At 37.6% G+C, this 26,905-nt stretch overlaps 1 protein-coding gene across 1 annotated transcript in view; it reads right to left on the bottom strand.

Annotated features, from left to right (window-relative positions):
• LOC100263559 (protein SWEETIE) overlaps positions 1 to 26,905 on the bottom strand; it is a 130,887-nt gene that overhangs the window by 53,015 nt on the left and 50,967 nt on the right. The window contains exons 16-19 of the mRNA XM_002279944.5: positions 9,504 to 9,614; positions 9,203 to 9,370; positions 8,949 to 9,035; positions 8,645 to 8,738 (exon numbers count right to left, since the gene is read on the bottom strand). Coding sequence (XP_002279980.2) covers positions 8,645 to 8,738; positions 8,949 to 9,035; positions 9,203 to 9,370; positions 9,504 to 9,614 — 460 coding nt within the window. The remainder of the gene's footprint in view (positions 1 to 8,644; positions 8,739 to 8,948; positions 9,036 to 9,202; positions 9,371 to 9,503; positions 9,615 to 26,905) is intronic.

Consider the following 26,905-nt stretch of genomic DNA (forward strand, 5'->3'; position numbering starts at 1 on the left):
CTTACTTGATCTAGTTAAAGATTTAAACTAGGAAGGCAAAACTCCTATCTTCTTCAGTCATCTTCAGCAGCCGAATAACATTAGCAATGGATTGTGTGAATTGTTGATGGTTGTCCAATTCTAGCAATAGCCCTTCTATAGTACTGTAATACTTTGTGGCCATTGCTTTGTAGAATGAATCTAATTCTTCAAGTATAAACTTGACCCTTTATCCCCACCTTGGAATATGAATGAGTCACAACATCCCAAATCTCCTTAGTTGTTGAAAGGAAGAGAAGTGGTTTGCTAATTTCCGGTTACAAAGAACGAAGCAGCCAAGACATGACCATGGAATTTTCAACTTCTCTTCTCAAACTTGGGAACATCATCCTTAGGAATGAAAACTTTTCTTCACAAATAGCCAATCTTCCTCATGCTTTTGATGAATAACTTGGCAGATTGTGGCCATTGAGTTGGCTGATTGTGATTGGTGTTGGAAAACATCCTTATTTTTTATAAGGAAACCATGTACAGCTGTATTGGGTTATAAGTAGATTTAGGAGAGATTTGGATAACTAGTATATTCCTGATTTATAGGAATCTGACTTAGGGTAGCTAGTTTTTTTTTGTTTTTCAGCTTCCTTAATATATATATATATATATATACATATATTAAGCCATGTACTCATGATTCAGATTTAATAATATAACACAAAAAGGAGAAAACTCTCCTGGTTATCATGGAATTAGAGCCCAGTTAGCAAGTTATGGATCAAAGTGCACCTCCAAGAAAATCTTCTACCAACTTCAAGCAATGTTGAGCCAATCAGAGCGCATAATTGATCAAAGAGTTATGATTGGAATCACAAGCCCTAAAATCGAGAAGCCTCTCGAAGGAGAGATAGAGAAAGAATGCAAAATAATCGGAAATTTCAAGAAACACCTCCAAGAGACCCTCCATCTGGTCTGGTTTGGAAACCTTAAGGTTTATGTGACAGTACGAGTAAAAAGAGAACGGTGTGAAGATTTTTGTCATCATTTTTTGTTTGAACCTTTTTTTCGTTCTTGGATTGGCCCATGTTGCCATAGAAATCGATCTATGTTCTTCGATCCCACCTCTTCTCCCTCAGTTTCATCTATGGTCCAATTTGGAAACCCTAGGGTTTGTGTTACAATAAGAGTAGAAGAGAACAATGCGAAGCTTCTTGTCATCGTGTTTTGTTTGAACCTTTTTTGTTCTTGGATTGGCCCATGTTCCCTTAGAAATCAATCTATGTTTTTTGATCCCACCTCTTCTCCCTCAATTTCCTTCTCTTCATAGAAGATATGTTAGAAACCACCTAAATCACTAGTATCTTTGACAAACATAATAGAACAAACATCCAACCATTCTATGAGACATACACCAAACATCCAAGCTACCTATCGATTGAATGGTAAGAATTATCTAAAGTGGTCTCTATTAGGATAAAGCCCTTAAAAGCATGACCTGATGTAATAGACTCTTGTTTTTTATTATTTATTTAATAAAGTTTCAGGTCACTTTTATCTATCCTTTTTAAAAGCATTCCAGTCTGCATCTTTTGCATTATACGTGACTTGGGTGCATTAAGAGTTGCATGGAAAATCTAAGTCATGGGTTCTTTGCAAATAGATGACTTGTTCACAATCAATTCATGGGCCTAGGCAACCCATTAGAGGTTGTAGTGTACCACATCCTAATTAGAGGGATGGCTGGTCTTGGCTACTGGGATGGGTTTCCCATGGTATGTGCACTAGTGTGTATGGTTACAAATTGGATAGAAATTACGGTGAGTCATGACTTAAGGTTATCAAATAGTCATGACCTTACCAAGCTACTTCATTGCATTGTCTCTCAATCTTGAGAGAATATTGAGTTTGTGCTAAAGTTAGTAATGACTTTGACTTGCGGATGAGATCATAGGCTAATCATATAATCCCTATGGATTGGGTCATCGTTGATGGAAACTGGTAGCAATAGGTATTCTCAATAGAGGCACCACGATATCTCTTGGGATTAAGACAATGTGTCCCCTTGGGTGGTTCTAAGGAGGTGTGTTTATGAAAACTATGGTCATAATAGTTTCTTAAGTAGAACTTGACATATGCTTTTTGAGAGCTAAGATATGTCAATTGAACACACAATAGGAAAATCTATAACTTAAGGATGGCAGAGGTAATCTTGAAAGGCTGATAGTTTTCACCTGGTTAGACTACGGACACCAGTTCATGCGGAGATTGAACACAATGGATAACAAATCACAGACCCGAACACTTGATGTCTTGTTGTTATTTACATAGGATACTAGAGTTCAATTGATTCTTCGTAGTGGAATGTTGAATCAACTTTATAATTAGATTATGAGGGAGCCAGTATTCCTATGGGTCCCAATGGTCCCCGTTCTGAGCTCATATACCTTGCTAGCACGGATTATAAGAGTTGGATTGACTCTAGGTTCACTTTTGTGCATAAAGGTGTTTTGGTAATTAAGCAAGGTTGCATAAGGGTAAGTGAACAAGCTCTCTGGATTAGGCTGATTGATTAATTAGTAGGCCCTATTAGGTTAATTAATCAATTAGAACCCATTTGGAGCTACATTAAGTGACCCAAGCCCATGTGGGCTCAAGTCAGTTAAGCCCACTTAGGAACCCTATAAATACCCCTTAGGGGTTAGGGTTTTCATAATTTTTGTCTTCCATCATATAGAAGGAAAGAGAGTCATAGTCACCACCCTCCTTTCCTCCCCATCGGAAGTATGCCAAGAATAAGGTTGAGTCATTAGGCGGAAGATCATGGGTTTAGGAGACTTCCAACAACTTCAAGGTCGTCTTCAACACTTGGATTTTGAGGTTTAGGAACATCCAAACCTAAAGGTTAGTACTTTAACCCTAAAAAGATTAATTTAAAAAAAAAAAAAAATGGTATTGCTTCCATTGCTTAGATCTAAGGCGCCAACAGTCTCAACTAGTACATACGTTCTTCAAATGAAGAGGCAAGTTGAGTAATCCAAATTGTACTAAACCAAGTCAAAAAGATCCTAAATTTGAGGCATGGGATGAAGAAAATTCAATGGTGATGTCCTACTTGTGGAACAACATGGCATTGGAGATCAGCGATACCTGTATGTTTCTTGACAAGCCAAGGAAGTTTGGGATTATGTTCATGAGACATTTTCAAAGGTAAATGATGTCGCACAATTTATGAGATCAAAACAAAGATGTCAAGCGCAAAACAGGGTACTTGTTCTGTCACAGAGTACTTAAATCATTTGAAGGGACTGTGCTAGGAGATGGACATTTATCAAAACATACAAATGAAGTGCAGTGATGATGCATCTCTCCTGAAAAGATTTGTTGAGAATGATAGAATTTATGATTTTCTTATTGGGCTGAATATGGAATTTAATCATGTTCAAGTGTAGATATTGGGAAAAGAAGACTTTCCTTCACTAAACAAGACTATTGCTCTAATAAGGGCAAAAGAAGGCAGACGTGGAGTAAGGATTGAGACTCCAGGGACTAAGAGCTCGGCTTTGGTGACAAATAATGCAAGATGATGGCACCCGATCAACAGTCTGGGGGAGAAAATGGTCAATCAGACTTGTCCAGAGCCATTAATAAGGACTCTCTGTGGTGCACATACTATAAAAAGCCTCGACATACTAAAGAAAAGTGTCGAAAGCTTCATGGAAGGCCACACAACAGCAAAATAATAGAAACTGGGTCAAAAGGGGTGGATCATCAAAGGACAGGCTCATGTATCTCAAGCTCAACCCGATTGTGAAGGCAATCCTCAAGAACAAGCTGAGTTGAACAAGGAGGAAGTAGGAAAGTTGAGAAACTTCTTAGGAACATTGGAGAAGCCCAGAGCTACTGATACTTGTTCTTTGGCACTCTCAGGTAAGATTCCATCTTATGCACTAAATGTCTCAAATAAAATCGACCCTAGTTCTTGGATCATTGATTTAGGGGCTACCGACCACATGACCTATAACTCCCAAAAATTTATCTCCTACACCTTGAATCCTAGTGACAAAAAAATCATCATAGTCAATGGAACTTCAACAACCACAGTTGGCCAAGGTGATATTCATGTTAATCAATATCTCACTATCAAAAATGTCCTTCACGTGACTAAGTTGAATGCAAATCTTGTGTTAATATAGAAACTTACAAAGAATTTGAATTGCTCTGTGGTATTTTACCCTTCCTATTGTGTATTTCAAGATAAGGATATGGGGAAGAGGATTCGACATGTTAAGTAGAAAGATGGACTTTACTATCTTGAAGAGTGGACAATCTAGAAAAGAGAACAGTTTATCTTTCTCATTACTTTCTGAGTCCCCCATGTTAAATAAAGACAAGATTTGGCTTTATCACCATCATCTTGGTCATCCTTCGTTTGGTGTTCTTAAAGTCACATTTCCTTTATTGTTCAAAGAAATAAGTGTCGAACATTTTCATCATAGTGTTTGTGAATTGGCAAAATACCAACGTGCTTCTTTTCAAATAAGCAATAAAAGAACCGGATTTCCTTTCTCTCTAATTCATAGTGACATTTGGGATCCTTCAACAATTCCAAATATTTATGGGACTCGTTGGTTTGTTTCATTTATTGATGATTGTACTCATGTGACATAGATTTATCTTTTAAAAAACAAATCAGATGTGTGTTTAGTCATTCCTATCTCTTTCAATATGGTTAAAGATCAGTTAAGGGTTGAAATCAGAAGGTTTTGATCAGATAATGCAAGGGATTACTTTAATCAATTTTTGTCTCCATTCTTCCAATAGGAAGGCATAATCCATGAATCATCCTTTGTCAACACACCCCAACATAATGGGGTTGCAAAGAGGAAAAATTGCCATCTTTTAGCAGCCACAAGAGCCTTTCTTTTTCAAAAAAAATGTTCCTAAAAATTCCTATGGAGAGGTTGTTTTAACTACTACACATATTATCAGCAGATTGCCTTCCTCAGTGCTCGACTTTAAAAGCCCCATGCAAGTCTTGTCTACATTCTTTCCAAATTTCAACACTTCAACCAATCTTGTCCCCAGAATCTTTGGTTGTGTTGCCTTTCTCCACATTCATTCTCAAAATAAGGGTAAATTAGACCCAAGGGCTCTTTACCGTGTCTTTGTGGGGTATTTTTTTTTACTCAAAAAGGATACAAGTGTTATCATCCTTCCATAAGAAAATTCTATCTTTATACATGTCACCTTTGCCGAGAAAGATAACTATTTCCCTGATCCTTATCTTCAAGGGGAGAAAATAGTTGTGGAAGATAAGGATAGGGACTCAATCTTTCTTGATCTTCCTATGTCCCCTATGTCTTCTAGACATCATTCTTCGACTGTTTGTGAGTCATGTACTGTGACAAATCTGTCCCCAAGTCAAGTTTCAATCACCGAATCTTTTTCAAAACCTCTTGCCCCATTTCTAAATGAGTTTGAATCGTGTACACCTTGTCCTCTGCAGGTTTACTCAAGAAGGAAAGCTTCCATCATTCAACCTATTCATGCTCAAGTCTTTGAACCGGTTTCTAGTAATGAAGTAACCGTTTCTCCCCTTACTATTTCTAATCCTAAGTTGCCATAGAAATTTATACCTGACACAAATGACCATGATTTACCCATAACTCTTCGAAAAGGAACAAAGACATGCACCCAACACCCCATATGCCTATCTTTGTCCTATAGTAAAGTGTCTACTGCACATAAAGCCTTCCTCACTCACCTAAACATAGTGTCTATACCCAAAACATTATCTAAGGCACTTGGTCATGAAAAATGGAGGGAAACTATGAGAGTTGAAATGGATCCTCTTGAGAAGAATGCCACCTGGGATTTGATGGAATTGCCAAGATGGAAGACTCCAGCAGGTTGTAGATGGGTCTTCAAAATCAAATACAAGGCGGATGGATCACTTGAAAGATACAAGGCAAGATTAGTAGCAAAGGGCTATACCCAAACTTTTGAGATTGACTACCTTGAGAAATTTGCTCTTGTTATGAAAATGAATACAGTTCTGGTGTTGTTGTCATTGATGACTAACCTTGATTAGAGTTTACAACAATTTGATGTTCAAAATGCCTTCTTACACAGTGATCTTGAAGAGGAAATATATATATATATATATATATATATATATATATATATATATATATACTCTTGGTTTTGGCTTACAACTGGGAAATAGAAAAGTGTATAAATTGAAGAAGGCTCTATATGGTCTGAAACAGTCATCATGGGCCTAGTTTGGGAGGTTTACCAAGGTTATGCTCTCTATGAGGTACAAGCAAAGACAAGGTGACCATACCTTATTTGTCAAACATTCAGGTTTAGGGAAAGTGACAGCATTGCTCATGTATGCGGATGACATAATTATGACTAGAAACGATACAAAAAGAAAAAAAGCCTCGAAGAAGTGCCTCATGAAAGAATTTGAAATTAAGGATCTTGGCAAATTGAAGTATTTTCTCCGTATTGAAGTTGCTTATTCTCGTTATGGAATTTTTATCTCTCAACAAAAATATGAGTTGGACTTATTAAAGGAGACAGACAAATTGGGATGTAAACCAATTAAGACTCCAATAGAGCAAAATCATAGACCTTGAGAGGCATTAGAAGATACAATGGTAGACAAAGGTAATTATTAAAGGCTTGTAGGAAGGCTCATTTACTTCTCCCACATGAGACCTAACATAGCCTATGCGGTTAGCGTGGTGAACCAACTTATTCATCATCCTAAGGAAATTCATCTTCAAGCCATGTACCAGATCCTACAGTACTTGAAAGGAACTCCAGGAAAAGGAATTTTATTTAAGAAGGAAGAGAAGTTGACCCTTGAAGCTTATACTGACGCAAATTATGCAAGGTTTGTGGTGGACAAGAGATCAATTTCAGGCTATAGCACGTACTTGGGTCATAATCTAGTGACATGGAGAAGTAAAAAACAAAATGTTATGGCTAGATCAAGTGCAGAAGCTAAGTTTAGGTCCATGGTGCTTGGAATTTGTTAATTGTTGTGGCTAAAGATAATCCTAGAAGACTTGAAGATCACATGGGAGACACCTATGAGGCTTTATTGCGATAACAAGTCCGCTATCAATATAGCACATAACCCTATACAACATGATCGTACCAAACACAATGAGGTTGCTAGACACTTCATAAAAGAAAAGTTGGACAATGGACTAATTTGTACCCCATTTTTGTCCACTAAAAGACAACTAGCTGATGTTCTAACAAAGGGACTGTCTACTGCAACATTTCAGACGATAGTTGGCAAGCTGGGAATGGAAAACATCCATTCATCAACTTGAGGGGGACTGTTGGACAACGTCCTTATTTTTTATAAGGAAACCATGTACAGCTGTATTTGGTTATAAGTCGATTTAGGAGAGATTTGAAAAACTAGTATATTCCTGATTTATAGGAATCTAATTTAGGGTAGTTACTTATTTTTTCAACTTCCTTATTTTTATAATATATATATATATTAAGCCCTGTACTCATATAATTCAGATTTAATAACATAACACAAAAAGGAGAACTCTCCTGGTTATCAATTAGGCTTTTCAGTAGGAAAAGTAAGGGTGGAGACTGGTTTGGGAAGAAGATGAAATGGCCACAATTGTGGACAAGGAGATAAACAACAACAAATTGGTGTGGAACAAAAAATTTCTGGGTAACAAAAACCACAAATCTGAGAGAGATACTAGGCAATTGAGGCCAAGTTTTTAAAAGAGAAAATATAGATAAGGCAGTGCAAAGAAAAGAAAATAAAGTCTTCAGAATGATGGCAAAGTAACAGAGCAATGAAGGCCACCAGATTCCAGTAACGAATAGACCAGGGCAAAAAGGAAAAAAATGAAGAGCAGAACTCTAATATGCTCTGATACCATGTGGAAAATTTTGAATTTCGTTCATACAAATATTGAGATTACAACAGGGAAATATATACAGCTCTATGAAATCATTCTAGGGAACTATCAAATCAGTCTACCCACCATTCTAGGAGAGTTTACAGCCAATATATTTACAACAATAATATAATTAGGAAAGAACTATAAGCCTACACATCAGCCTGGATATTTTCAACATATGGAGAAATATCAACCAGCATATTTTCAACATGTGGACAAAGATCAGCCCGCATGTTTTCAACATCAACCTCTTCAAAACCTTTTTTGGTAGTTTCTCATGTTCTCCAATTTTTGCAAATGTCACACCAATCTCCTAATTCACAATTCTCCTAATAAAGCGTAACACCTTCCACAGCAACCTTAGGGTAGATACGCTTTCATGACTTTCATGGCTCTTTTTTATTTTTAATGTCTTTATCCTTTTAAAGGAGCCCTTCTCCACCCAAAAGTCTCAAAAACATTTTGCTACCAGGTCATAGACATAAGGCCTTTGAGAGGTTTGCAACTAGATGATAACAATGGTTCCGACAAAGTACACAGCACAGAGTGACTGCAGTTACTTCACTATTGCAGGAAGAAAAGTAGATATATTGCAAATGGACCTCATACCATCTGAAATTAACTATAGATAATCATCCCAACCATCTCAAAAAGATGGTTGATAGTAACGGAATCTAATTTCAAAATGACAAAAAATGAAAAGTATAATTCCCCACCTGAGGAAAACTAGAAACTTCACTCTCCCAAACACAAGGCACAAGGCCATCTTTTCCACCTTGAAAAGCACGAAGTTCATCTTCAAACCAATCCCTGGATAAATGCAATGCACAAGCAACAAATGCAATCTCAAAATTTCAATGGATAAATAGCCCAAAATTTGTCCACAAGAATCAAGAATAATATTTGGAGAAAATAGACAAACTTATAAAGGTATTGAATAAGAAGGCTTGAAAACAAAATTTCACATGAGAAATGTTATTGAAAAACAGAAGATAACCCATGAGATGAAAATCTAGTGACCTTCCAGGAGTCCAAGGACCCAACCATGCGTCTCTATTGTCAAGCAGCAACCTCAAGCATGAGCTTTCTGCACATCCAGAAGCATCCCTGTTTTTTCAACCGAATATAAAGGAAGAACGAAATAAGTTGTTAAAGAAAAATAAATCAGAATTTCAAATATGAATTTTTTTCTAATTATATTCAAATATAGTCTTGAGATAGAGTAAAAAAGCATACACAGTGAAGGAACATAAATAGATACAAGAAGTTATTACCTAAATGGAGTTGTACATAATTGAAGAATCTGAGCATGTTCACTTGTATATGCCATTGGATCAGGAAGAGACTGATAAGCTATTAATGTTCTGATAATGAATATATCCAGTTCAGGCTTCACATTTGGGAGTTCTTTGGCTGCTAGGAATGATATATAGGATAAAGCCCTGCTTTCCACAACAAATTAGAATCTACAGTATTAAGGAACTTTTGATACAAAAGTAAAACAAATTATACGCTAAAAGGTAGTCTTGAAAGCAATATAGAACAGAATAAGAAAATATGTATGAGCAATCATACCTACTGAGGTATAGTAGCACTGGCTGAAGTAAAATACCATTGTTCAGAGTGTTGGATGGAACAAAGCATTTTACAAATGCAGTAAGCGCATCAACTGCAGCAGACCATACACTAAAAAAGGAGAAAGGAAAATTTCCAAAGCCAGTCAGAGTGTGTTCAAATTAATCAAACCAATCAGTTCCAGTGTTGATGGTTCTTACTCTATCATAATGACCCATTCAAAAATATAGAACTTACAAGGCAAAGTAAATAATATAAACAGAGGCCAATACAAGCCTATCATAATTCTAGCATCACTGGTACAAGAGCCTCATTGGGACAGAGAAAAACCTTGTAGAACACCCTTGTATTATTTGCACTACAAAGGTACTTCCAAAGTATAGCTGTTTTGGTAATGTGCATAAGTTATGAGTCCACCCATAATGCATCCTATATAACAAGCCTCGGTAAAAAAGGAATAAAAAAAAAAAAGATTCTCTGCACCCAGATCACAGATTCTTTTTCTTCTCCACAGAAAACAATGTAAACCACAGAAACATATTTAACCTCAGGTGGCAGAGGGAGTCGCAAAAGCACCATATTTGAGGAGGGAAGACAAAAAGCACTTGCCCGTGAAGGTTTCCAAGGTTCAGAGTTTGTGGAGAGTGTCCATAGAAAATGACACATCTATAATTAAAATACTATTATAAAAGTGTTGGAAAACCGAAACTGATATGGAAAGAAATAACTTTGTAAAGCTGTAAATTAGCTATTAGTTGTCAATCTTTATATTTTTAGGAAAGTAATTGTTAGGAGTGATTCTTTCCCTTTAATCAATAATTTAGTTTCCTGATTTGAAGGATTTGTATATGTTGTAAACTCTATAAGAGAATAATCTCAATGAAAGATTATTATTCCCGTGAAACCCTATTTTTCAAGTTGGTATCAGAGCTAGCAATTTACTAGCCGAAACCCTCTTTCTTCCTCTCTTTCAATCCCTATTCTCTCTGAAACCATGTTGGATATTTCAAACGAGTCCACTATTGTTCCTCAACCTTCTCTGAACAATCCCATCATCACTGATTCTTCAAAAATCAGTCCTACCACCTCGGAATCTCACTCTATCCAAATCACCAGGATTCGCTTGAATGGTGACAACTTTCTGAGATGGTCTCAATCAATTCAGATGTACATCAGAGGACGTGGAAAGATGGGCTACCTGACAGGTAAAAAGAAGGCTCCTGCAGTGGATGATCCGAACTATGCTATATAGGATGCTGAGAATTCCATGGTGATGACATGGCTTGTGAATTCTATGGAAGAAGACATTAGCTCTAAGTACATGTGCTATCCAACAGCAAAAGAGCTTTAGGAGAACGTAAATCAGATGTATTCTGATCTAGGGAATCAATCACAGATCTTTGAATTAACCCTCAAACTTGATGACATACAACAAGGGGAGGACAACATCACAAAGTACTTCAACTCCTTGAAGCGGATCTGGCAAGACCTTGACCTCTTCAACACCTATGAGTGGAAATTTGTCGAGGATGGATGTCATCATAAGAAGACCATGGAAGACAATCGGATCTTCAAGTTCTTGGTTGGCCTTAATGTCGAGTTTGATGAGGTAAGGGGGAGAATCATTGGAAGACAACCCATGCCTTCAATTCGTGAAGTTTTTTCAGAAGTTAGAAGAGAAGAGAGTCGGAGGAATGTGATGTTGGGCAAGAAGGGACTTGGAGTTGCTATTGAAGGTTTAGCCTTGGTTACCACGGGTGGAGGCTATAATAAAGCCGTTAGTGTTTCTGCGCAAATCAGATGAAAGACCACAAGTTTGGTGTGATTTTTGCAACAAGCCTCGCCATACCCGTGAAAACTGTTGGAAAATCCATGGGAAACCTGCGAATTGGAAAGGAAAAACATGTGACAAACCAGGCTGAGCTATTATTCCTATTGCTAATGAGGCTGAGACCAGCCCCTTCACCACTGAGCAAATGGAGCATCTTCTTGCACTACTAAAATCCAACTCGACATCCGGTACTCCTAGTGTTTCTGTGGCACACACAGGTAAAGATATATTCCCGTGAAACCCTATTTTTCAAGTAAAAGACTTAGGTAGTGTTTGTTTTGTCATTTGAAATCCGAAATGACCTAAATTTGATCTAAATCTAAATAGAGATGAATGTCATTAAGTGTTTAGGTTGTTTTCTTTTACTGCTATCCAAATGTTGTTAAGTGTTAAGTTGTTTGTTTTATTAATATCTTAATACTGGTTACTATTAAACCTATTTACTTTTACACGTTAAAAATATTCATAAGATTAATTACTATGTTTCTTCTTAGTTTATATTTTTAAGAAAAAAAATATTAGAGAACTAATAATTCAACATATTTCCAAATGTCCCAAAATACCATAATTTATCACAACAATAAAAACTTTATAATGATTAATTAGCTAATTATTTAAAAAATTGATAATTGGTTAGTAATTAGGGTTTTTCATCATACTCGATTGCTAAGAAAATGTTAAAAAAATTTACAAGTTAAGTTTAATTGACTAGAATTCATGATTGAAATGTATGTCCCATTATTGAGATTAATTCACTAATTTTTCGATTTCCAATTTAGGAAAGAGCACCAAATCCAAACTCTTTATTTTTCAAAATTAATTTGAATTGTTGATTTTAGTGGATATTTAGATGATCGTGAATAATTTTTTAGAGTTTTCATTAAAAAAATCATTGAAATTGATGATAGTTTATTTGAATTTTGTTGGACGATAAGATTTTACGTTTTAAAAATTTGTAGTAATCATTTCAAAATGATTTTAGTGTTATTATTTTCATTTTTTTAACAAGGAATCTATACAAATTTAAGGAATTTATTTTTTATTGAGAATTGGATGAGTTATGAGTCAATAATGGTGGCATGTGGTAGAATTTTACTTTCAATCTTGGAACTCTTGTGGATTTATTTTAGATTAATTTCTTATCCTAAGTAAATGATGTTATATTTTTTTCTTTGTTTTTAAGTAACAATTCATTAAAAAAATTTATATCAAAATCTTCTTAAGAAACAAAAGAAAAAATGAACAAAAGGAAAGCTATTATAGTTATATTTACTTTTTTATAACAATTTGGTTAATTTATAATAATTTCATTTATCATCCAAATTGCATAAAATGAAGTTATTTTATATTATTTTATTTTTTTACGACACGATTTATCCAAAATTTTCAAAAATTATTTTGGTTTTATTTTGTATGAGAAATTGGATTTCAATATTGTAATAAAATTAAAAGTTGAAAAGAGAAAAAGTTACTTTTTCCATTAAGATAAAAAGTTAAAAACAATAATAACAATAATAATAAAAAAAATAATCTTTCCATTGAGACAAAATTGCCTTAGAAAAAAATGGTAAGTTAAAAAACAAACAACTCTAGCTTTAGATCACAAATTTAAATCAAATTGCTATGGAATTGCTCAATTTTATAGGTTTTAATCGCAAATTTAGAGGAAAGTTGAGAGTGCATTACCTAGAAGTGATGTCAAATGCCAAGGGTAGATTCCTACGTATTTCAAAATTCGCAACAAGATGAAAAACAAACTTTGTAGTAACACTAAAAGGTTCAAATGGTAGTGGATGGGAAAAACTAAAGGATTCCATTGTGTCTTTGTACAAGCCTCGAGATTAGTTAAAGGTTTTATGGGGATTAAAAGAAGCAAATGTCAATCCAAAGAGTTTAGGTGAAGTCCAAACAACCGAGTTATGCCAAAATTATGGCTGAGGGAGGACTAATAAAACGAGGAGAAATTACCATAGGTAGATGGGCAAGGGCAATGGTTTGTGAATACCCAAAAGAAAAGGTGATTATATTTGAGGTGGGAAAGACCCTGGCGTAGCAATAATATTCATTTCTCACATTGTTAGGTCTCAAGGTGTTTTCTTTGTAGACTCCATTGATAAAGCAAAATTCCTTCATGAGAAGAAATTTGTTTTATGTTCATAAAGGGGTAAAGATTCAAGGGTCCAAATGGTCACCTCAAGTAAACATGGAGATTTTGTGTTCCCTCTGAAAGGGGTGGAATTGGATATGGGTTAAAGGAATATCTTTTTATATGTGGACTATGAAATACTTGATGCATCTGATCAACAGTTGAGGCAAGGTATCAAAGATTGATTGGCGCTCATTAAAGTTATCTTTACTGGATTCATCTAAAAGTGGAGGTGAAGGAGAAGGTTGTGATTCTAGTGATTATGAAAAATTTAGATGGAATGTGGGATTTACAGCTTCAGTAACAATAGTCAGAGAAGAAGAAGAAGATGGCAAAGGACCTATTAGCTTGGTTACAAATTTATATAAGATTATAGCTAAGGTCTTATCAGGGCGCTTGAGAAGAGTGCTTAATGAAACAATTTATCTATCTCAAGGAGCCTTCGTTGAGGGAAGACAAATTCTAGATGCAATGATGATTGCTAACAAAGTGGTGGATGAGAAAAAGAGGTCAAGGGATGAAGGGATGGTCTTCAAAATTGACTTTGAAAAGGCTTACGATCATGTGGATTGGGGATTTTAAGACCATGTGGTTGAAAGGAAAGGTTTTAGCACAAAATGGAGATCTTGAATGAAGGGATGCTTGTCTTTAACGAGTTTTGCAATCTTAGTTAATGGAAGTGCCAAAGGTTGGGTTAAGTCCACTAGAGAATTAAGACAAGGAGACTCCCTCTTTCTCCTTTCCCTTTTACCGTTGTAGCAAATGTCTTTAGTAAGATGATGACCAAAGTGAAGGAGAGAGGTCAACTTAAGGGTTTCATAGTTGGTAAAGGTAGGACTAGAGTGTCTCTTTTACAATTTGCAAATGACATCATTTTTCTTTTCTAAAGTTTCTCTAGAAATTTAGTAAAACCTCAAGCTAATTCTTTTGGTTTTTGTGCAATTATCAAGGTTGAAAATAAATTTAGTGAAGAGCACTATGTACGGCATTAATGTCAACCAAGAGTTGACTTCCAATTTGGTATCGATTTTCGATTATAGAATTTCAGAGTGGCCACTGTCTTATTAGGTCTTCCTTTAGGAGGGAATCCAAAGACAATAGGATTTTAGGACCTAGTGGTTAATTGAATTTTGAGGAGGTTGGATGGGTGGAAGAAGGCTTTCTTGTCTTTGGGGGAAGGATAACCTTAACTCAATCTTATTTGTCTCACATCCTTAGCTATTTCCACTCTCTTTTCAAGATCCCAACATCAAAAGCCTTAAAGATCGAGAAAATGCAAAGGAATTTTTTATGGTCTAGGACTAAGGAGGGGAAGAAAGATCATCTTATCTATTGGGATGTAGTGTGTAGACCAAACGAGTTTAGAGTGTTGGGGATAGGAAAGACTTCCTTGAGAAATCATGCTCTTTTAGGTAAGTGGCTTTGGAGGTTCCCTAGGCAAAGTTGTGGTTTATGGCATTAGATGATTTCAAGCAATTATGAGACACATATTAATGGATGGGACGCCAATATTTTGGCTAGATGGTCACACAGATATCCTTGGAAAGCTATTGCTTAAGTCTTTCAAAACTTTTTCCCATACACTTATTTTGTTGTAGGGAATGGGGAGAGAATCTGATTCTAGGAAGATTTACGTTGGAGAGATGAACCTTTATGCTCACAATATATAGGTCTTTAAGTAAGAAATCTTACCATCTCAAGCATCCTTAGAAATTCCTACCCGTCTTCTTGGAATCTTAATTTCCGACACAATTTCACTGATTTAGAAATTGAACTTCTCAAAAGACTCATGTCTTCACTTAATTCAATGCACTTGTCTTCTTCTACCATAGACTCAAGAGTTTGGTCCCTATCCTCCACTGATTCATTCTTAGTAAAATCTTTTTTCACGGTCTTGTCCAAGCCCTCTAATCCAATTTGGTTCCTTCAAGCTAATTTTGTTTGGAAATTAAAAGTTCCTTCAAAGGTCAAGACCTTTACATGGTTGGTGGTGCACAAGAAGGTAAATACCATTAACATACTCCAAGTGAGAAGACCCTCCGAATCTCTTAGTCCTTATTAGTGCATTTTATGCAAAGTGAGTAAAGAATCAACTGAACATCTTTTTCTACATTACCCAATAACATCGGGGCTTTGGCATAAGCTCTTCAATGTGGCTAATATGAATTGGATTCCACCAAGGAGTATCGGAGATATGATAATTATTTCACTTAGAGGCTTGGGAAATTCAATCAAAGGTAAGACTCTTTGGCATATCGCATGCATTATTGTATTGTGGATTGTGTGGCAAAGAGAGAAATGCTAAGATTTTCTAGGAAAAGTGCAAAACAAAAGGGATGTTATGGGATCTTATTCGTTTCTACTCCTCTTTTTGGGCTTCTTGTACTGTCACTTTTAGAGGAATTCAACTTAATGTTATTCTACTTAGTTGGCTTTCAATTTGTAATTCAAAAGGGGTGGATAACTTTTGAGAAAAATTTTTGGTTTTTGAGATATTTTGTACATGCTTTTATTGGTACTTCTCCTTGTACTGGAGGAATATAATCTTACTTTGATCGAGTTTTTTACTTTGTAGGAAGGACCTCTCATCCTTCTTTTCAACTTTATTATTATCAATATACATTTTATTTCTAATAAAAATAAAATAAAATAAAATATGGCAAAGGAGTTTGTGAGTTGACTCAGAACAAAAGAGGTCTCAACTACGGAATACCTTTCTCAATCAAGGATGCCCTCCTTAGCTAATAGGGGGGCTATGTAGGGAAGAAAAGAAAGCATGAAAAGTAACTCCTTTGTGCTTCTTTAAAACTTTATGGAAGGAGAGAAACCGAAGGGTCATTGAAGATTCTAATCTTACGGACCATGCTATTTTACAATCCTTTTTGTACATGTTCTTGGAGTGGATCAAGGTACATTTAGGGTCTACCACTTTATTATCATTTGATTTCATTAATTGGTTAGGTTATAAATGAGGCAAGGGAATTATCTATCAAAATAAATAAATAAGTGAGGCGAGGAAGTTAGTTTTTGTGTATCCCTCCTTTTTTTGGCCTTGTATACATCATATATACTTTTGGGCACTTTTAATAAAAATATTTTTACCTATCAAAAAACTAAGAAAGCCTAGCTCACCATTAATGTTGGTATGAGAATCATAAGTTGGAACATCAAAGGCTTGGAGTCTAGAAAGAAAATGAGAGCAATGAAGATTTTTCTCTAACATGAATCTCCATGCATTGTCATGTTTCACAAAACAAAGAGAGAAAAGTGTGATAAGAGATTTGTGGCTAGTGTGTGGACAACCAGAAACAAAGAGTGAGTCACTTTATCGACATATGGGTCTTTGGGAAGGATCATAATAATATGAGACTCAAGCAAATATACCTATTTAGACTCAGTGCTAAGATCCTCTTTGGTTTCGATTAAGCTAGCTTCAACTGTAGAAGAAGATTTTTGGCTAACCTCGGTTTATAGCCCCAACATTTCCTCTCTCTGGAAGAACTTTTGGACCTTTTTGGTTTGACATATCCATATTGGTGTGTAGAGGGGGACTGGACTTCAATGCCATTAAGAGAATCTCAGAGAAATAGGTGATTCAAGATTAACCCCTTGCATGAGAGATTTTGATAGTTTCATCAAAGAAAGCAAGTTAGTTGATCGATCCCCCACTCAAAAATGCTTTATTTACTTGGTCTAATTTACAAGAATCCCTTGTTTGTAAGAGGTTAGATAGGTTTTTATTTTCGAATGACTAGAAGCAAATTTTATGACCATTGCCCAATTGTCTTAGACACAAACCTGTTCAAATGGGGACTAACTCCATTTAGTTTGGTAAACATGTGGTTGTTTCCCCCTAACTTTAAGGCTAGTTTTAGCTCATGGTAGAAAGAGTTTCATATTGAAGGGTGGGAAGGTCATAAGTACATGAAAAGGTTACAATATGTCAAATTAAGTTGAAAGAATCAAATAAGGCTACATTCCAACTCTTATAGGAGAGGAAAAAGAATATTCTTAGAGATATAGTCACCAATGATGCCAATGAGCAAAACAGGAATGTCTCCAAGGTTTCTACCTTTCAAGACTCTTAACGAAAGGAGAGTTAGAGGAATCGCTTTTAAAGGGAAGAGGGTCATTGGAGAGTAACTTGGAAGAGATAGTGAGTTTTTTCAAAAAATTATATGCTAAGTCCCCTGGGGATTATTTGAGACTAAAAGAACTAGATTATCTCCCATTTCAAAAAAGAGTGCAACTTGATTAGACTGTCCCAAAAAGCTTTCTAGTGAGGGGAAACAGAATTAAGGTGACTCATTTGTAGTTTACAAATGACACATTCTTTGCTAATGCCAAAGAAAAAGAGTTGCAAAATATAAGCTTATCCTACTGATTTTTAGGCGCATTTCAAGACTTAAAATCAATATAGACAATAGCACATTGCTAGGAAATTTAGTGAGTCGGGATCAAATTGTTCAATTGGCTTCGTTGGTACAATGTAAAGTTTCATATTGGCCTTTAACCTATTTAGGTCTCTTCCTTTACAAGGAAATCCTAAGACAAGTGTCTTCTAAGATCCGGTCATAGATAGAATTTCAAAGAGACTAAACAAATAGAAAAAAAAAAACTTTTTTGTCATTGAGTGGAAGAACAACTTTGTTTCACATTCCTAGTTACTTCCTTTTGATGTACAAGATTCTATCCTTAGTGGCAATACAATTGAGAAAATGCAAAGGAATTTCGTTTGGTCAAGGTACAAGGAGGGAAAGAGAGATCATCTTATCAATTGGATCCAAGTTGAGAGCATTTCTTTGAGGAATAAGACCCACTTAAAGAAGTGACTATGAAGGTTTCCTAAGGAAAATATCGTTTTATGACACCATGTTATCTTAAGCATCTATGGAACACATCCAAATGGTTAAGATGCAAACATTTTAGTTAGATGGTCACATTGTTACCCTTAGAAGGCCATTGGTTAGGAGGTTTAGGAATTTTATTTTATTTTTTTTATAAGTGAATAGAAATTGTATTGAGAAACACCAAAAAAAGGGAAAGGAAAACAAAAAATACTTCTTCCCTCAAACCAAACTCAACAAATCAATAAAATCAATTATAGACATCAAACTTTCACCTATAAACAATTTGGTCCAAGTTAACAAGTTACACATATACAAGGTTTTTCAGCCTTTGAAAAAAGAGCTCCACATTCTCAAAGGATCTTCTATTTCTCTTTCCATATTGTCCAAAAAAAGCATAAAGGTGTTAAACAAACAATAGTCCACTTTACTAAATGAGGCTTACTCTCTAAGGTCCCACCTCCCCATAGAAAATCTCTTTGAATTTTTACCAACCTTAAACAAACTAACCTCGGCATCTAGAATAGAGACATAAAGTAGATTGGCAAGCTAGCTAACGTACTTCTAATTAAAAATGTTTGTACAGTAAGCCCAAAAAGAAACAAAGAAATGAAATGCATCCCACATCATCTCTAGTGTCTTCCAAGTGTCCTTAAAAATCATTGCATTCCTCTCTCTCCACACGATCCACAACAAAAAGAGATACGCGATCCTCCAAAGAGTCTTGCCTTTAATAGAGTTTCTAAAACACTTGAATTAAATCACCATAATATCACGAATATTGCCTGGCTAAACCCACGCCATCCCCACCTGTGAGAAAATCTTATGCCACAATTCCAAAGTAATCAAACAATGTAAGAAGAGATGATCAACCATCTCACTACTCCTACAAAGGATACACCAATTAGGGCTAAAGGTTTTGAAAAGTCTTCTTAACTATAGCATGTCATTAGTATTTACCTTCTTATGTGTCACTAACCAAGCGAAGGCCATGACCTAGACGAGACTCTTGATTTCCACAAAAAGTTAGCCAGATAGAAAGGAGTAGAATCTGAGAAATTGGATTAGGCTAAAAGAAAATATTTTATTGAGAAAACTCTTGAAGAGGACGGAACCCAAGCTTTCATATCTAGAGTAGAAGTCAAATGCACATGGAAAAGTAAAGACATTAGTCTTTCAAGATCCTTAATCTCCACATCCATTAGGTTGTGGTGTAAAATAAGATCTCAAGAACTAGTATCATTACCAAATATGGCTGAAATGCAAAGGCTTTTAGTTGTGGTGACTCTGAAAAGTCTTGGAAATTGTAAGCATAACAATTGCTCCCCCCACCACAAATCTTCCCAGAAACGAATTTTGGTCCCATCACCAACTGCAAAGAAAGTGGGTAGAAAAAAACTTGGAAAATATGTTCAATGGCCTTCCAGGGGCAATGATGTAACCAATTGACTATATTGTTGGCATCTCATCCAATAGGATGTGTCCCATAGATATTCAAGATAAACTGATGCCAAAGGGCAAAACTTTCCTAATGGTACCTTCAAAGTCACTTCCTTAATAAAGTGTGGTTCCTTACAGTAATTTTCCCGAACCCTAACCCACCAAACTTCTTAGATCTACACACTATGTCCCAACTAACCAGGTAATCCCTTTTACCCTCCCCAGACCCCAACCATAGAAAATCTATTTGTAATTTCTCAATTTTCAAAGCTATTGAAGCTAGAATCTTGGAAAAAGAGAGAAAATAGCTAAGAATGTGCAAAAAAAAAACTGAATTAGGATGATTTTGCCTCCTAAGGACAAAAAAGCTTTTTTCCATCTATCCAACACTAGATCCACTCCAGAAGGAAAAGGTTTGGTAGGGGGTTGGTTACTGTTGGCTAAGAAGTTAAGGGCTCTTGGGGTCTCCACTCTAGCTGTGAGGAATAACTTCCCGACTGTTCCAACCTCTGATAAAGTGGGGAGTAGTGTCAAAGGTTTAGAGAAAGAGTCAGGTTCGTTTGCAGAAGTAGTGAAAAGAAATACAGGAGAGTCAGGGGATTCCTTAAGGGTGCACCTAGGGGACCGGGAACTGCTTTGCAGGGAGGAGCAGCTAGGGCATTGTCTGGTTGGCTGTTTTGGTGGTAGTCTTGAGTTCGTTCCTCCTCTGCCTTCCTTGAAGAGGTGGGCGGTTGAAAGTTGGTTGCTTAAAGGGGATTTAAGAATTTCCAGGCTGGGTGGGGCCCTTGTGTTATTTGAGTTTTAAAATAAATGGGAAGCTGATATGGTGTTTTTAAGAGGGAGCAAATGATTCAAGAATAGAGAGTTTCTCCTGCAAAGGTGGGGACCGGAAGTGGGGTGTGCTTGGAAAGAGAGCCATGCTAAGGAAGTTTGGGTGAGGGTTGTAGGACTTCCTCTTCATCTTTGGAGTAGAGAGGTTTTTAAGAGAATTGGAGAGTGTTGTGGGGGGTTTGTAGTTGTGGATGAGGAAACTATTTTCTTTTCCCAGTTGCAGTGGGCTCGGATTTTGGTTAAAGCTTCAGGGAAGAAATGGCCAGGGTCTCTGCAGGTGGTGGCTAGAAATACTAGTTGGGAGCTTAGCTTGTGGTGAGAAGCTTCCCCGTGGGTGTCTCAAGTAGAGCTAAGTTCCTGGCTACAGAAGAGAAAATGGTGTGAGGTTAGGGATGAAAGTGGGGGTGGTACACGCGTTGGAGCTAGTGTACATGAGCTTCATTTTGAAATTCAAAACAGGGGGTCAAATGTGCAAGTGGAGTGTGGCAGAAGACAAAGGACTGCAGACGGTGTAGGGGGTAGGCCGGCTCTAGCTCCTGCAACGGGCTCTTCAACGAGTGGACCTAGGCCCAAGTCTGTTTGCTGGGAGGCTTTAAAAGGGGCAAGTGAGACGAATTTAAGAGGTGCAACGAGCGGGACCAAGGGCCTTTCCTCCTTAAGTCATATGGTTTTGGGCTGGGGAAAGGTTTCAAACAGGCCTCTTAGGCCTTTGATCCCTGAGGCCCAACCGAGTCTTTTTAGGGAGCCCTTCCTTTCTAGGGCTCCCTCTGAGATCGTCGGGGACTCTGCGAGGCTGGAGCAGGAGCTCCTAGCTGTGGAAGGTGCCGATGTCGGGGGTTCGTCTCTTAGTCGTCTGAAGCTCACCGATGAGGCGCTATTGGATGAAGCATCCAAGTATCCCCTTAGCCACAAACTCTCTCTTCTCTCTTTGGGGCCTGAGGTTTCTTCTTTTTCTACTCCTTTCTTGGGGCCCGATGTAGTTGAGATGGGGACGGAGGGGGCTTCCAGTGGGTTGTTTGGGTCAGCGGAAGGGGCGAGGAGTAGGGTTCCGTTGTGTAATGAGTTGATGGAAGATTTTTCAGCCCATGAAGGGCAGAACAAGTCTCTGCGGGCTACGCTTGGCGGTGCAAGTGTGTCTAAGCTAGCTATTATCCCATTTGAATCGGGTTTTGACAATCCATTAATGGAAAGGATGGCCCTTCAGATGGAAGAGGAGGAGAGAGATGAAGGATGGTGTTCCAACTACCTTGCAAAGTTCAGCCGTTGTCAGGGTATGCCGACAGAAGGGTTCGAGGAGGAAATTTTGTACCTTTTGAGGAGAATGAAGGGGAGAATTGAACAAAAGAGCTAAGACGGGGCGTATAGAAAGACGAAGTCTGCGGCTTCAAAATCCAGCAGGGAATTAAAGAAGATGGAGTGGACAGTAAGTTATAAAAGAGCTAGGGTGGCTACAGGCACATCTGGAGGGGCTTCTGGATCGGGGTTTAAATGAAGATAAGGATTTTATCATGGAATGTCAAAGGGGCAAACGACAGTGATAAGAGAAAACTTATTAAGTCAGTCATAAAATCCAATAAAGTGGATGTGGTTTGCCTGCAAGAAACTAAAATCAAGGAAATGAGAACGGGGCTTGTCCGTAGTCTAGGAGTGGGAAGGCATCTAGACTAGAGAGCAATCAATTCTAGGGGGGCAACGGGAAGTGTTCTAGTGTTCTGGGACAACAGATTGGTTGAATTGTTGGAGGTGGAAGAAGGGATGTTTTCAGTATCATGTCGGTTTAAGAATTGTGTGAATGGGCTGATGTGGGTGTTCACTGGAGTGTATGGGCCGGTGTGAAGTAAGGATAGAGAGGATTTCTAGGAGGAGCTTAGGTCAATAAAAGGTTTATGGAGAGACCCCTGGTGTATGGGGGGAGATTTCAATATGGTCAAATATCCAGAGGAGCGTAGTAGGGGGGGTGGGCTTTCTACTTCAATGAGGAGATTTTCAGAAGTGGTGGAGGATTTGGAGCTAAGGGACTGCCCTTTACAGGGGGGTCCTTTTACATGGCGAGGCGAGTTAAATAACCAATCCCAGTCTAGGCTTGACAAGTTTTTAGCGACAGATAATTGCGACAGTATGTTCAATGGGGTCGTGCAGGGGATCCTTCCTAGACCAGTCTCTGATCACTTTCCCATCCTCCTAGAAGGTGGAGGTTTGAAGAGAGGTCCTTCACCGTTCAGATTTGAGAGCATGTGGCTGGAAGAAAGGGGGTTCAAGGATCAGATGAAGAAGTGGTGGGGGAGTTTATTTTATATAGGGTCTTTCAACTTTGTTTTGGATGCAAAACTGAGAGCCTTAAAAGATATTTTAAAGAATTGGAATAAAGAAGTTTTTGGTTTAATTGACACTAAAAAGAGTGAAGCTCTCAGACAAGTGGAGCACTGGGATGAATTGGAGAAACATTCAACTCTGAGTCTGGAAGATTGTGAAGCAAGAAAGGAGGCTAAGGAGTCTTATAAGACTTGAGTGTTGAGGGAAGAAATTTCTTGGAGACAAAAGTCTAGGGAACTGTGGTTGAAGGAGGGGGGCAATAACATCAGATTCTTTCACAGGATGGCGAATGCCCATAGCAAAAGAAATTGGTTGTCCAAGTTGAAAGTGAATGGATGTTGGCATTCGGAGGAGAATGATTTAAAGAATAGTGTGGTGGGGGCGTTTCAAAAGTTGTATTCTGAAGAAGGGGAGTGGCGTCCTTGTGTTGAGGGGTTGTCTTTCATGAGGTTAGCTAGCAATGAGGTCGAGGGGCTGGAGATTCCTTTTTCGGAAGAAGAGGTGTTTTCAGCATTTTCAAATCTAGGCAAGGACAAGGCTCCCGATTCTGATGGATTTACCATGGCTTTTTGGCTATTTTGTTGGGACGTAGTGAAAATTGAGATCATGGGTTTTTTCAGAGAATTCCATGAGAGGGGCAGATTTGTTAAATCTCTGAATGCAACTTTCTTGGTTTTAGTTCCAAAGAAGGGAGGTGCAGAAGATCTGAAAGACTTCAGACCAATTAGCCTTGTAGGCAGCCTCTACAAGTTGTTGGCCAAGGTGTTCGCTAATAGAATTAAAAAGGTGATGGGGTAAGTGATCTTGGAGTCCCAAAATGCTTTTGTTGAGGGTAAGCAGATTATGGATGCAGCTTTGATTGCAAACGAGGTTGTGGACTCAACGCTGAAAGACAATGTTGGAGGTGTGTTATGTAAGCTGGATATAGAGAAGGCTTATGATCATGTTAGTTGGAGCTTTTTGTTGGCAGTTCTTAAAAAAATGGGTTTTGGAGAGAGATGGATAAAGTGGATAGATTAGTGCATCTTTACTGTGAAATTTTCTGTTTTAATTAATGGTTCTCCTTCCGGTTTTTTCCAAAGTTTGAGAGGGTTGAGACAAGGAGATCCTCTCTCCCCTTATTTGTTTATGATAGCTATGGCGGTTTTTAGTTGTATGTTGAGAAGGGCTATTAGTGGGGGCTTCTTATCTGGGTGGAGGGTGAGAGGTAGGAGTGGTGAGGGAGTTCAAATCTCGCATTTGTTATTCACGGATGACACGTTGGATTTTGTGAGGAGTCTTTAGATCAGATGACTTATCTAAGTTGGCTTCTCATGTGGTTTGAGGTGTGTTCAGGGTTGAAGATCAACTTAGAGAAGAGTGAGTTGACCCCGGTGGGTAGGGTGAATGATATAGAGGGTTTGGACTTGGAATTGAGTTGTAAAGTGGGTGGGCTCCCTTCCTATTATCTGGGTTTGCCTTTAAGGGCACCTTTCAATTCAATGGTTGTGTGGGATGGGGTTGAAGAGCGTTTTCGTAAAAGGCTTGCTATGTGGACGAGGCAGTATATATCTAAAAGAGGGAGACTCACCCTAATCCGAAGCACTCTTTCTAGCATGCCTATATACTTTATGTCTCTATTCTATTTGCCAAGAAAAGTGAGGTTGAGATTGGAGAAGATTCAGAGGGATTTTCTGTGGGGTGGGGGAGCTCTCGTCCAAAAGCCACACCTTGTCAGGTGGAACTTGGTTTGCTTGGATAAAAAGAAAGGTGGGTTAGGTGTGTGAAATTTAGCTCTGATGAATAGTGCTCTCTTGTGTAAGTGGAATTGGCAGTATGCAAATGAAAGAGAGGTATTTTGGGGGTGTGTCATAAGTCACAAGTATGGCGAAGAGGAGGGGGGATGGCACACTCGAGAAGTAAATAGGAGAAACGGTGTTGGGTTGTGGAAAGCAATTAAGAAGAAGTGGTCGCTTTTAGATAGTAGGTTAGCCTACCATGTGGGTAGTGGGCAGAGAGTGAGATTCTGGACGGACAAGTGGTGTGGAGATGAGCCACTTTGTGAGTCCTTCTCCTCTCTTTTCTCCATCTCCTTGTTTAAGAATGTTTGGGTTTCGGAGGTTTGGTACCCTGCTGGAGATGGGGATGGCTGGACTCCTCTCTTTGCAAGGGTGTTTAATGATTGGGAGATCGAGATGGTGGAGCTTTTGTTGCATAAGATCCAAGTCTTTCGGGTACAAAGGGAGGAGGAAGATAGAGTGATCTGGACAGCTTCAAATGATGGAACTTTCTCAATTAAGTCTCTTTGTTCTATTTTGGAGCGTGGGGGTTCTTCTATGTTCCCTAGCAAAAGTATTTGGAGGATAAGAGTGCCTCCAAAGGTAACTTTCTTTTCTTGGGAGGCATCTTGGGGTAAAGTCTTAACTTTGGAGCAACTTCAAAGGAGGGAGTTTTCTTTAGCAAACAAGTGCTTTCTTTGTCTATCTGAAGTAGAAACGATGGATCACCTCTTACTTCACTATGTTAACACACGGGTCTTGTGGAACCTTCTTTTCTCCCTTTTTGGTGTCTTGGACTCTTTCGTGTACAATGAAGGAAACTTTTCTTGGATGGAATGGAGTGTTTGTGGGGAAAAGGCGCAAAAGGGCTTGGCAAATGGCTCCTTTATGTTTATTATGGTCAGTCTGGAAGGAGAGGAATAGATTAGCTTTCGGGAATAAGGAGTTTTCGCTTCAAAGATTGAAATATTCTTTTGTATGTAATCTTTGGTCTTGGGTCAAGGTTTCCTTAGTTTTGAGCCCTTCTTCTCTTGTAAGTTTTTTAAACTGGATAGACTCTTAGTAAGGGAAGGTGGTGTGTATACTCCCTGTATACTTTGAGGGCACTGGTTTTTGATGTTTCCTTTTTTTTATTAATATACTTCCTTTTTACTTATCAAAAAAAAAAAATCCCAATCTACATGATCATAAGCCTTTTCAAAATCGATTTTAAATACTACCCCTTTCTCTCTTGATCTCCCTTTCTCATCCAACACCCCATTAACAATCAAAACAGCATCCAAATCTGCCTCCCCTCAACAAAAGCGCCTTGTGTCTTGAAGGACTTTATGCAATCACCTTGATAATACTTTGGTTATAATCCTGTACAAACTAGTAACCAAACTGATGGGTCTGTAATCAAAGATCCTACTTGTTTGACTCTTTTTTGACACTAGAGCAATGAAGGTAGCGTTTGTGCTTTGACTAATTATCCCATTATTGTGAAACTCTAAGGATACTCTTCAAAGATCCTCCTTGATCGTCTCCCAACACTGCTGATAAAACCCAATTGTGAATCCATCTAACCCGGGAGCCTTTTCCTTATTTAAATGCAACACAGCATTATGAATCTCCTTTTCTAAAAAATGGTGATCCAACCACTCGGCACTCTTTGTTGAGATAGGAGACCAATCCAAACCTTCAATCCTCTAAGAACCTCTTAAAGGCTTGGAGAATAACTTCCCAAAATGGCACTTAATCTCCTCTAAAATGCTTTCAATGTTATTTAAGACTATCCCATCTTCTGACATCAAGGACTTAATGAACTTCCCATTCCACCTGTCATTGGCCACCCTATGAAAAAATTTAGAATTGCAATCCCCTTCTCTTATCCATTTGACCCTAGATTCTTGCCTCCAAGACACCTCTTCCTTTAAGAACTTCCCTTCCAATTCCCTCTTGCTTAAGGTCCTCCTTACTGCTAGTTCAGGAGTAAAAATCCCTTCTTGTTCCTCGTCATCCAAACCCACAATCCCTTCTTGTAGTGAAGGATTTCTCATCATTCTCTCATACATTCATTTTTAATGAAAATATAGTTGTTTCTGATTTAATAATAACAATAAACACCCTCTTAAATCTCACATTTCATTTAAAATATTAGTGAAATTTTTATGATACAATTGAATTGAAATTATTGATAGAAACAACTAGTTCATTTAATATAGAGAACAACTGAATGATAAATCTTGTCTAGATTT

This window comes from Vitis vinifera, chromosome 14 (assembly GCF_030704535.1).
Source record: "Vitis vinifera cultivar Pinot Noir 40024 chromosome 14, ASM3070453v1".
In the NCBI taxonomy this organism is placed as follows: Eukaryota; Viridiplantae; Streptophyta; class Magnoliopsida; order Vitales; family Vitaceae; genus Vitis; species Vitis vinifera.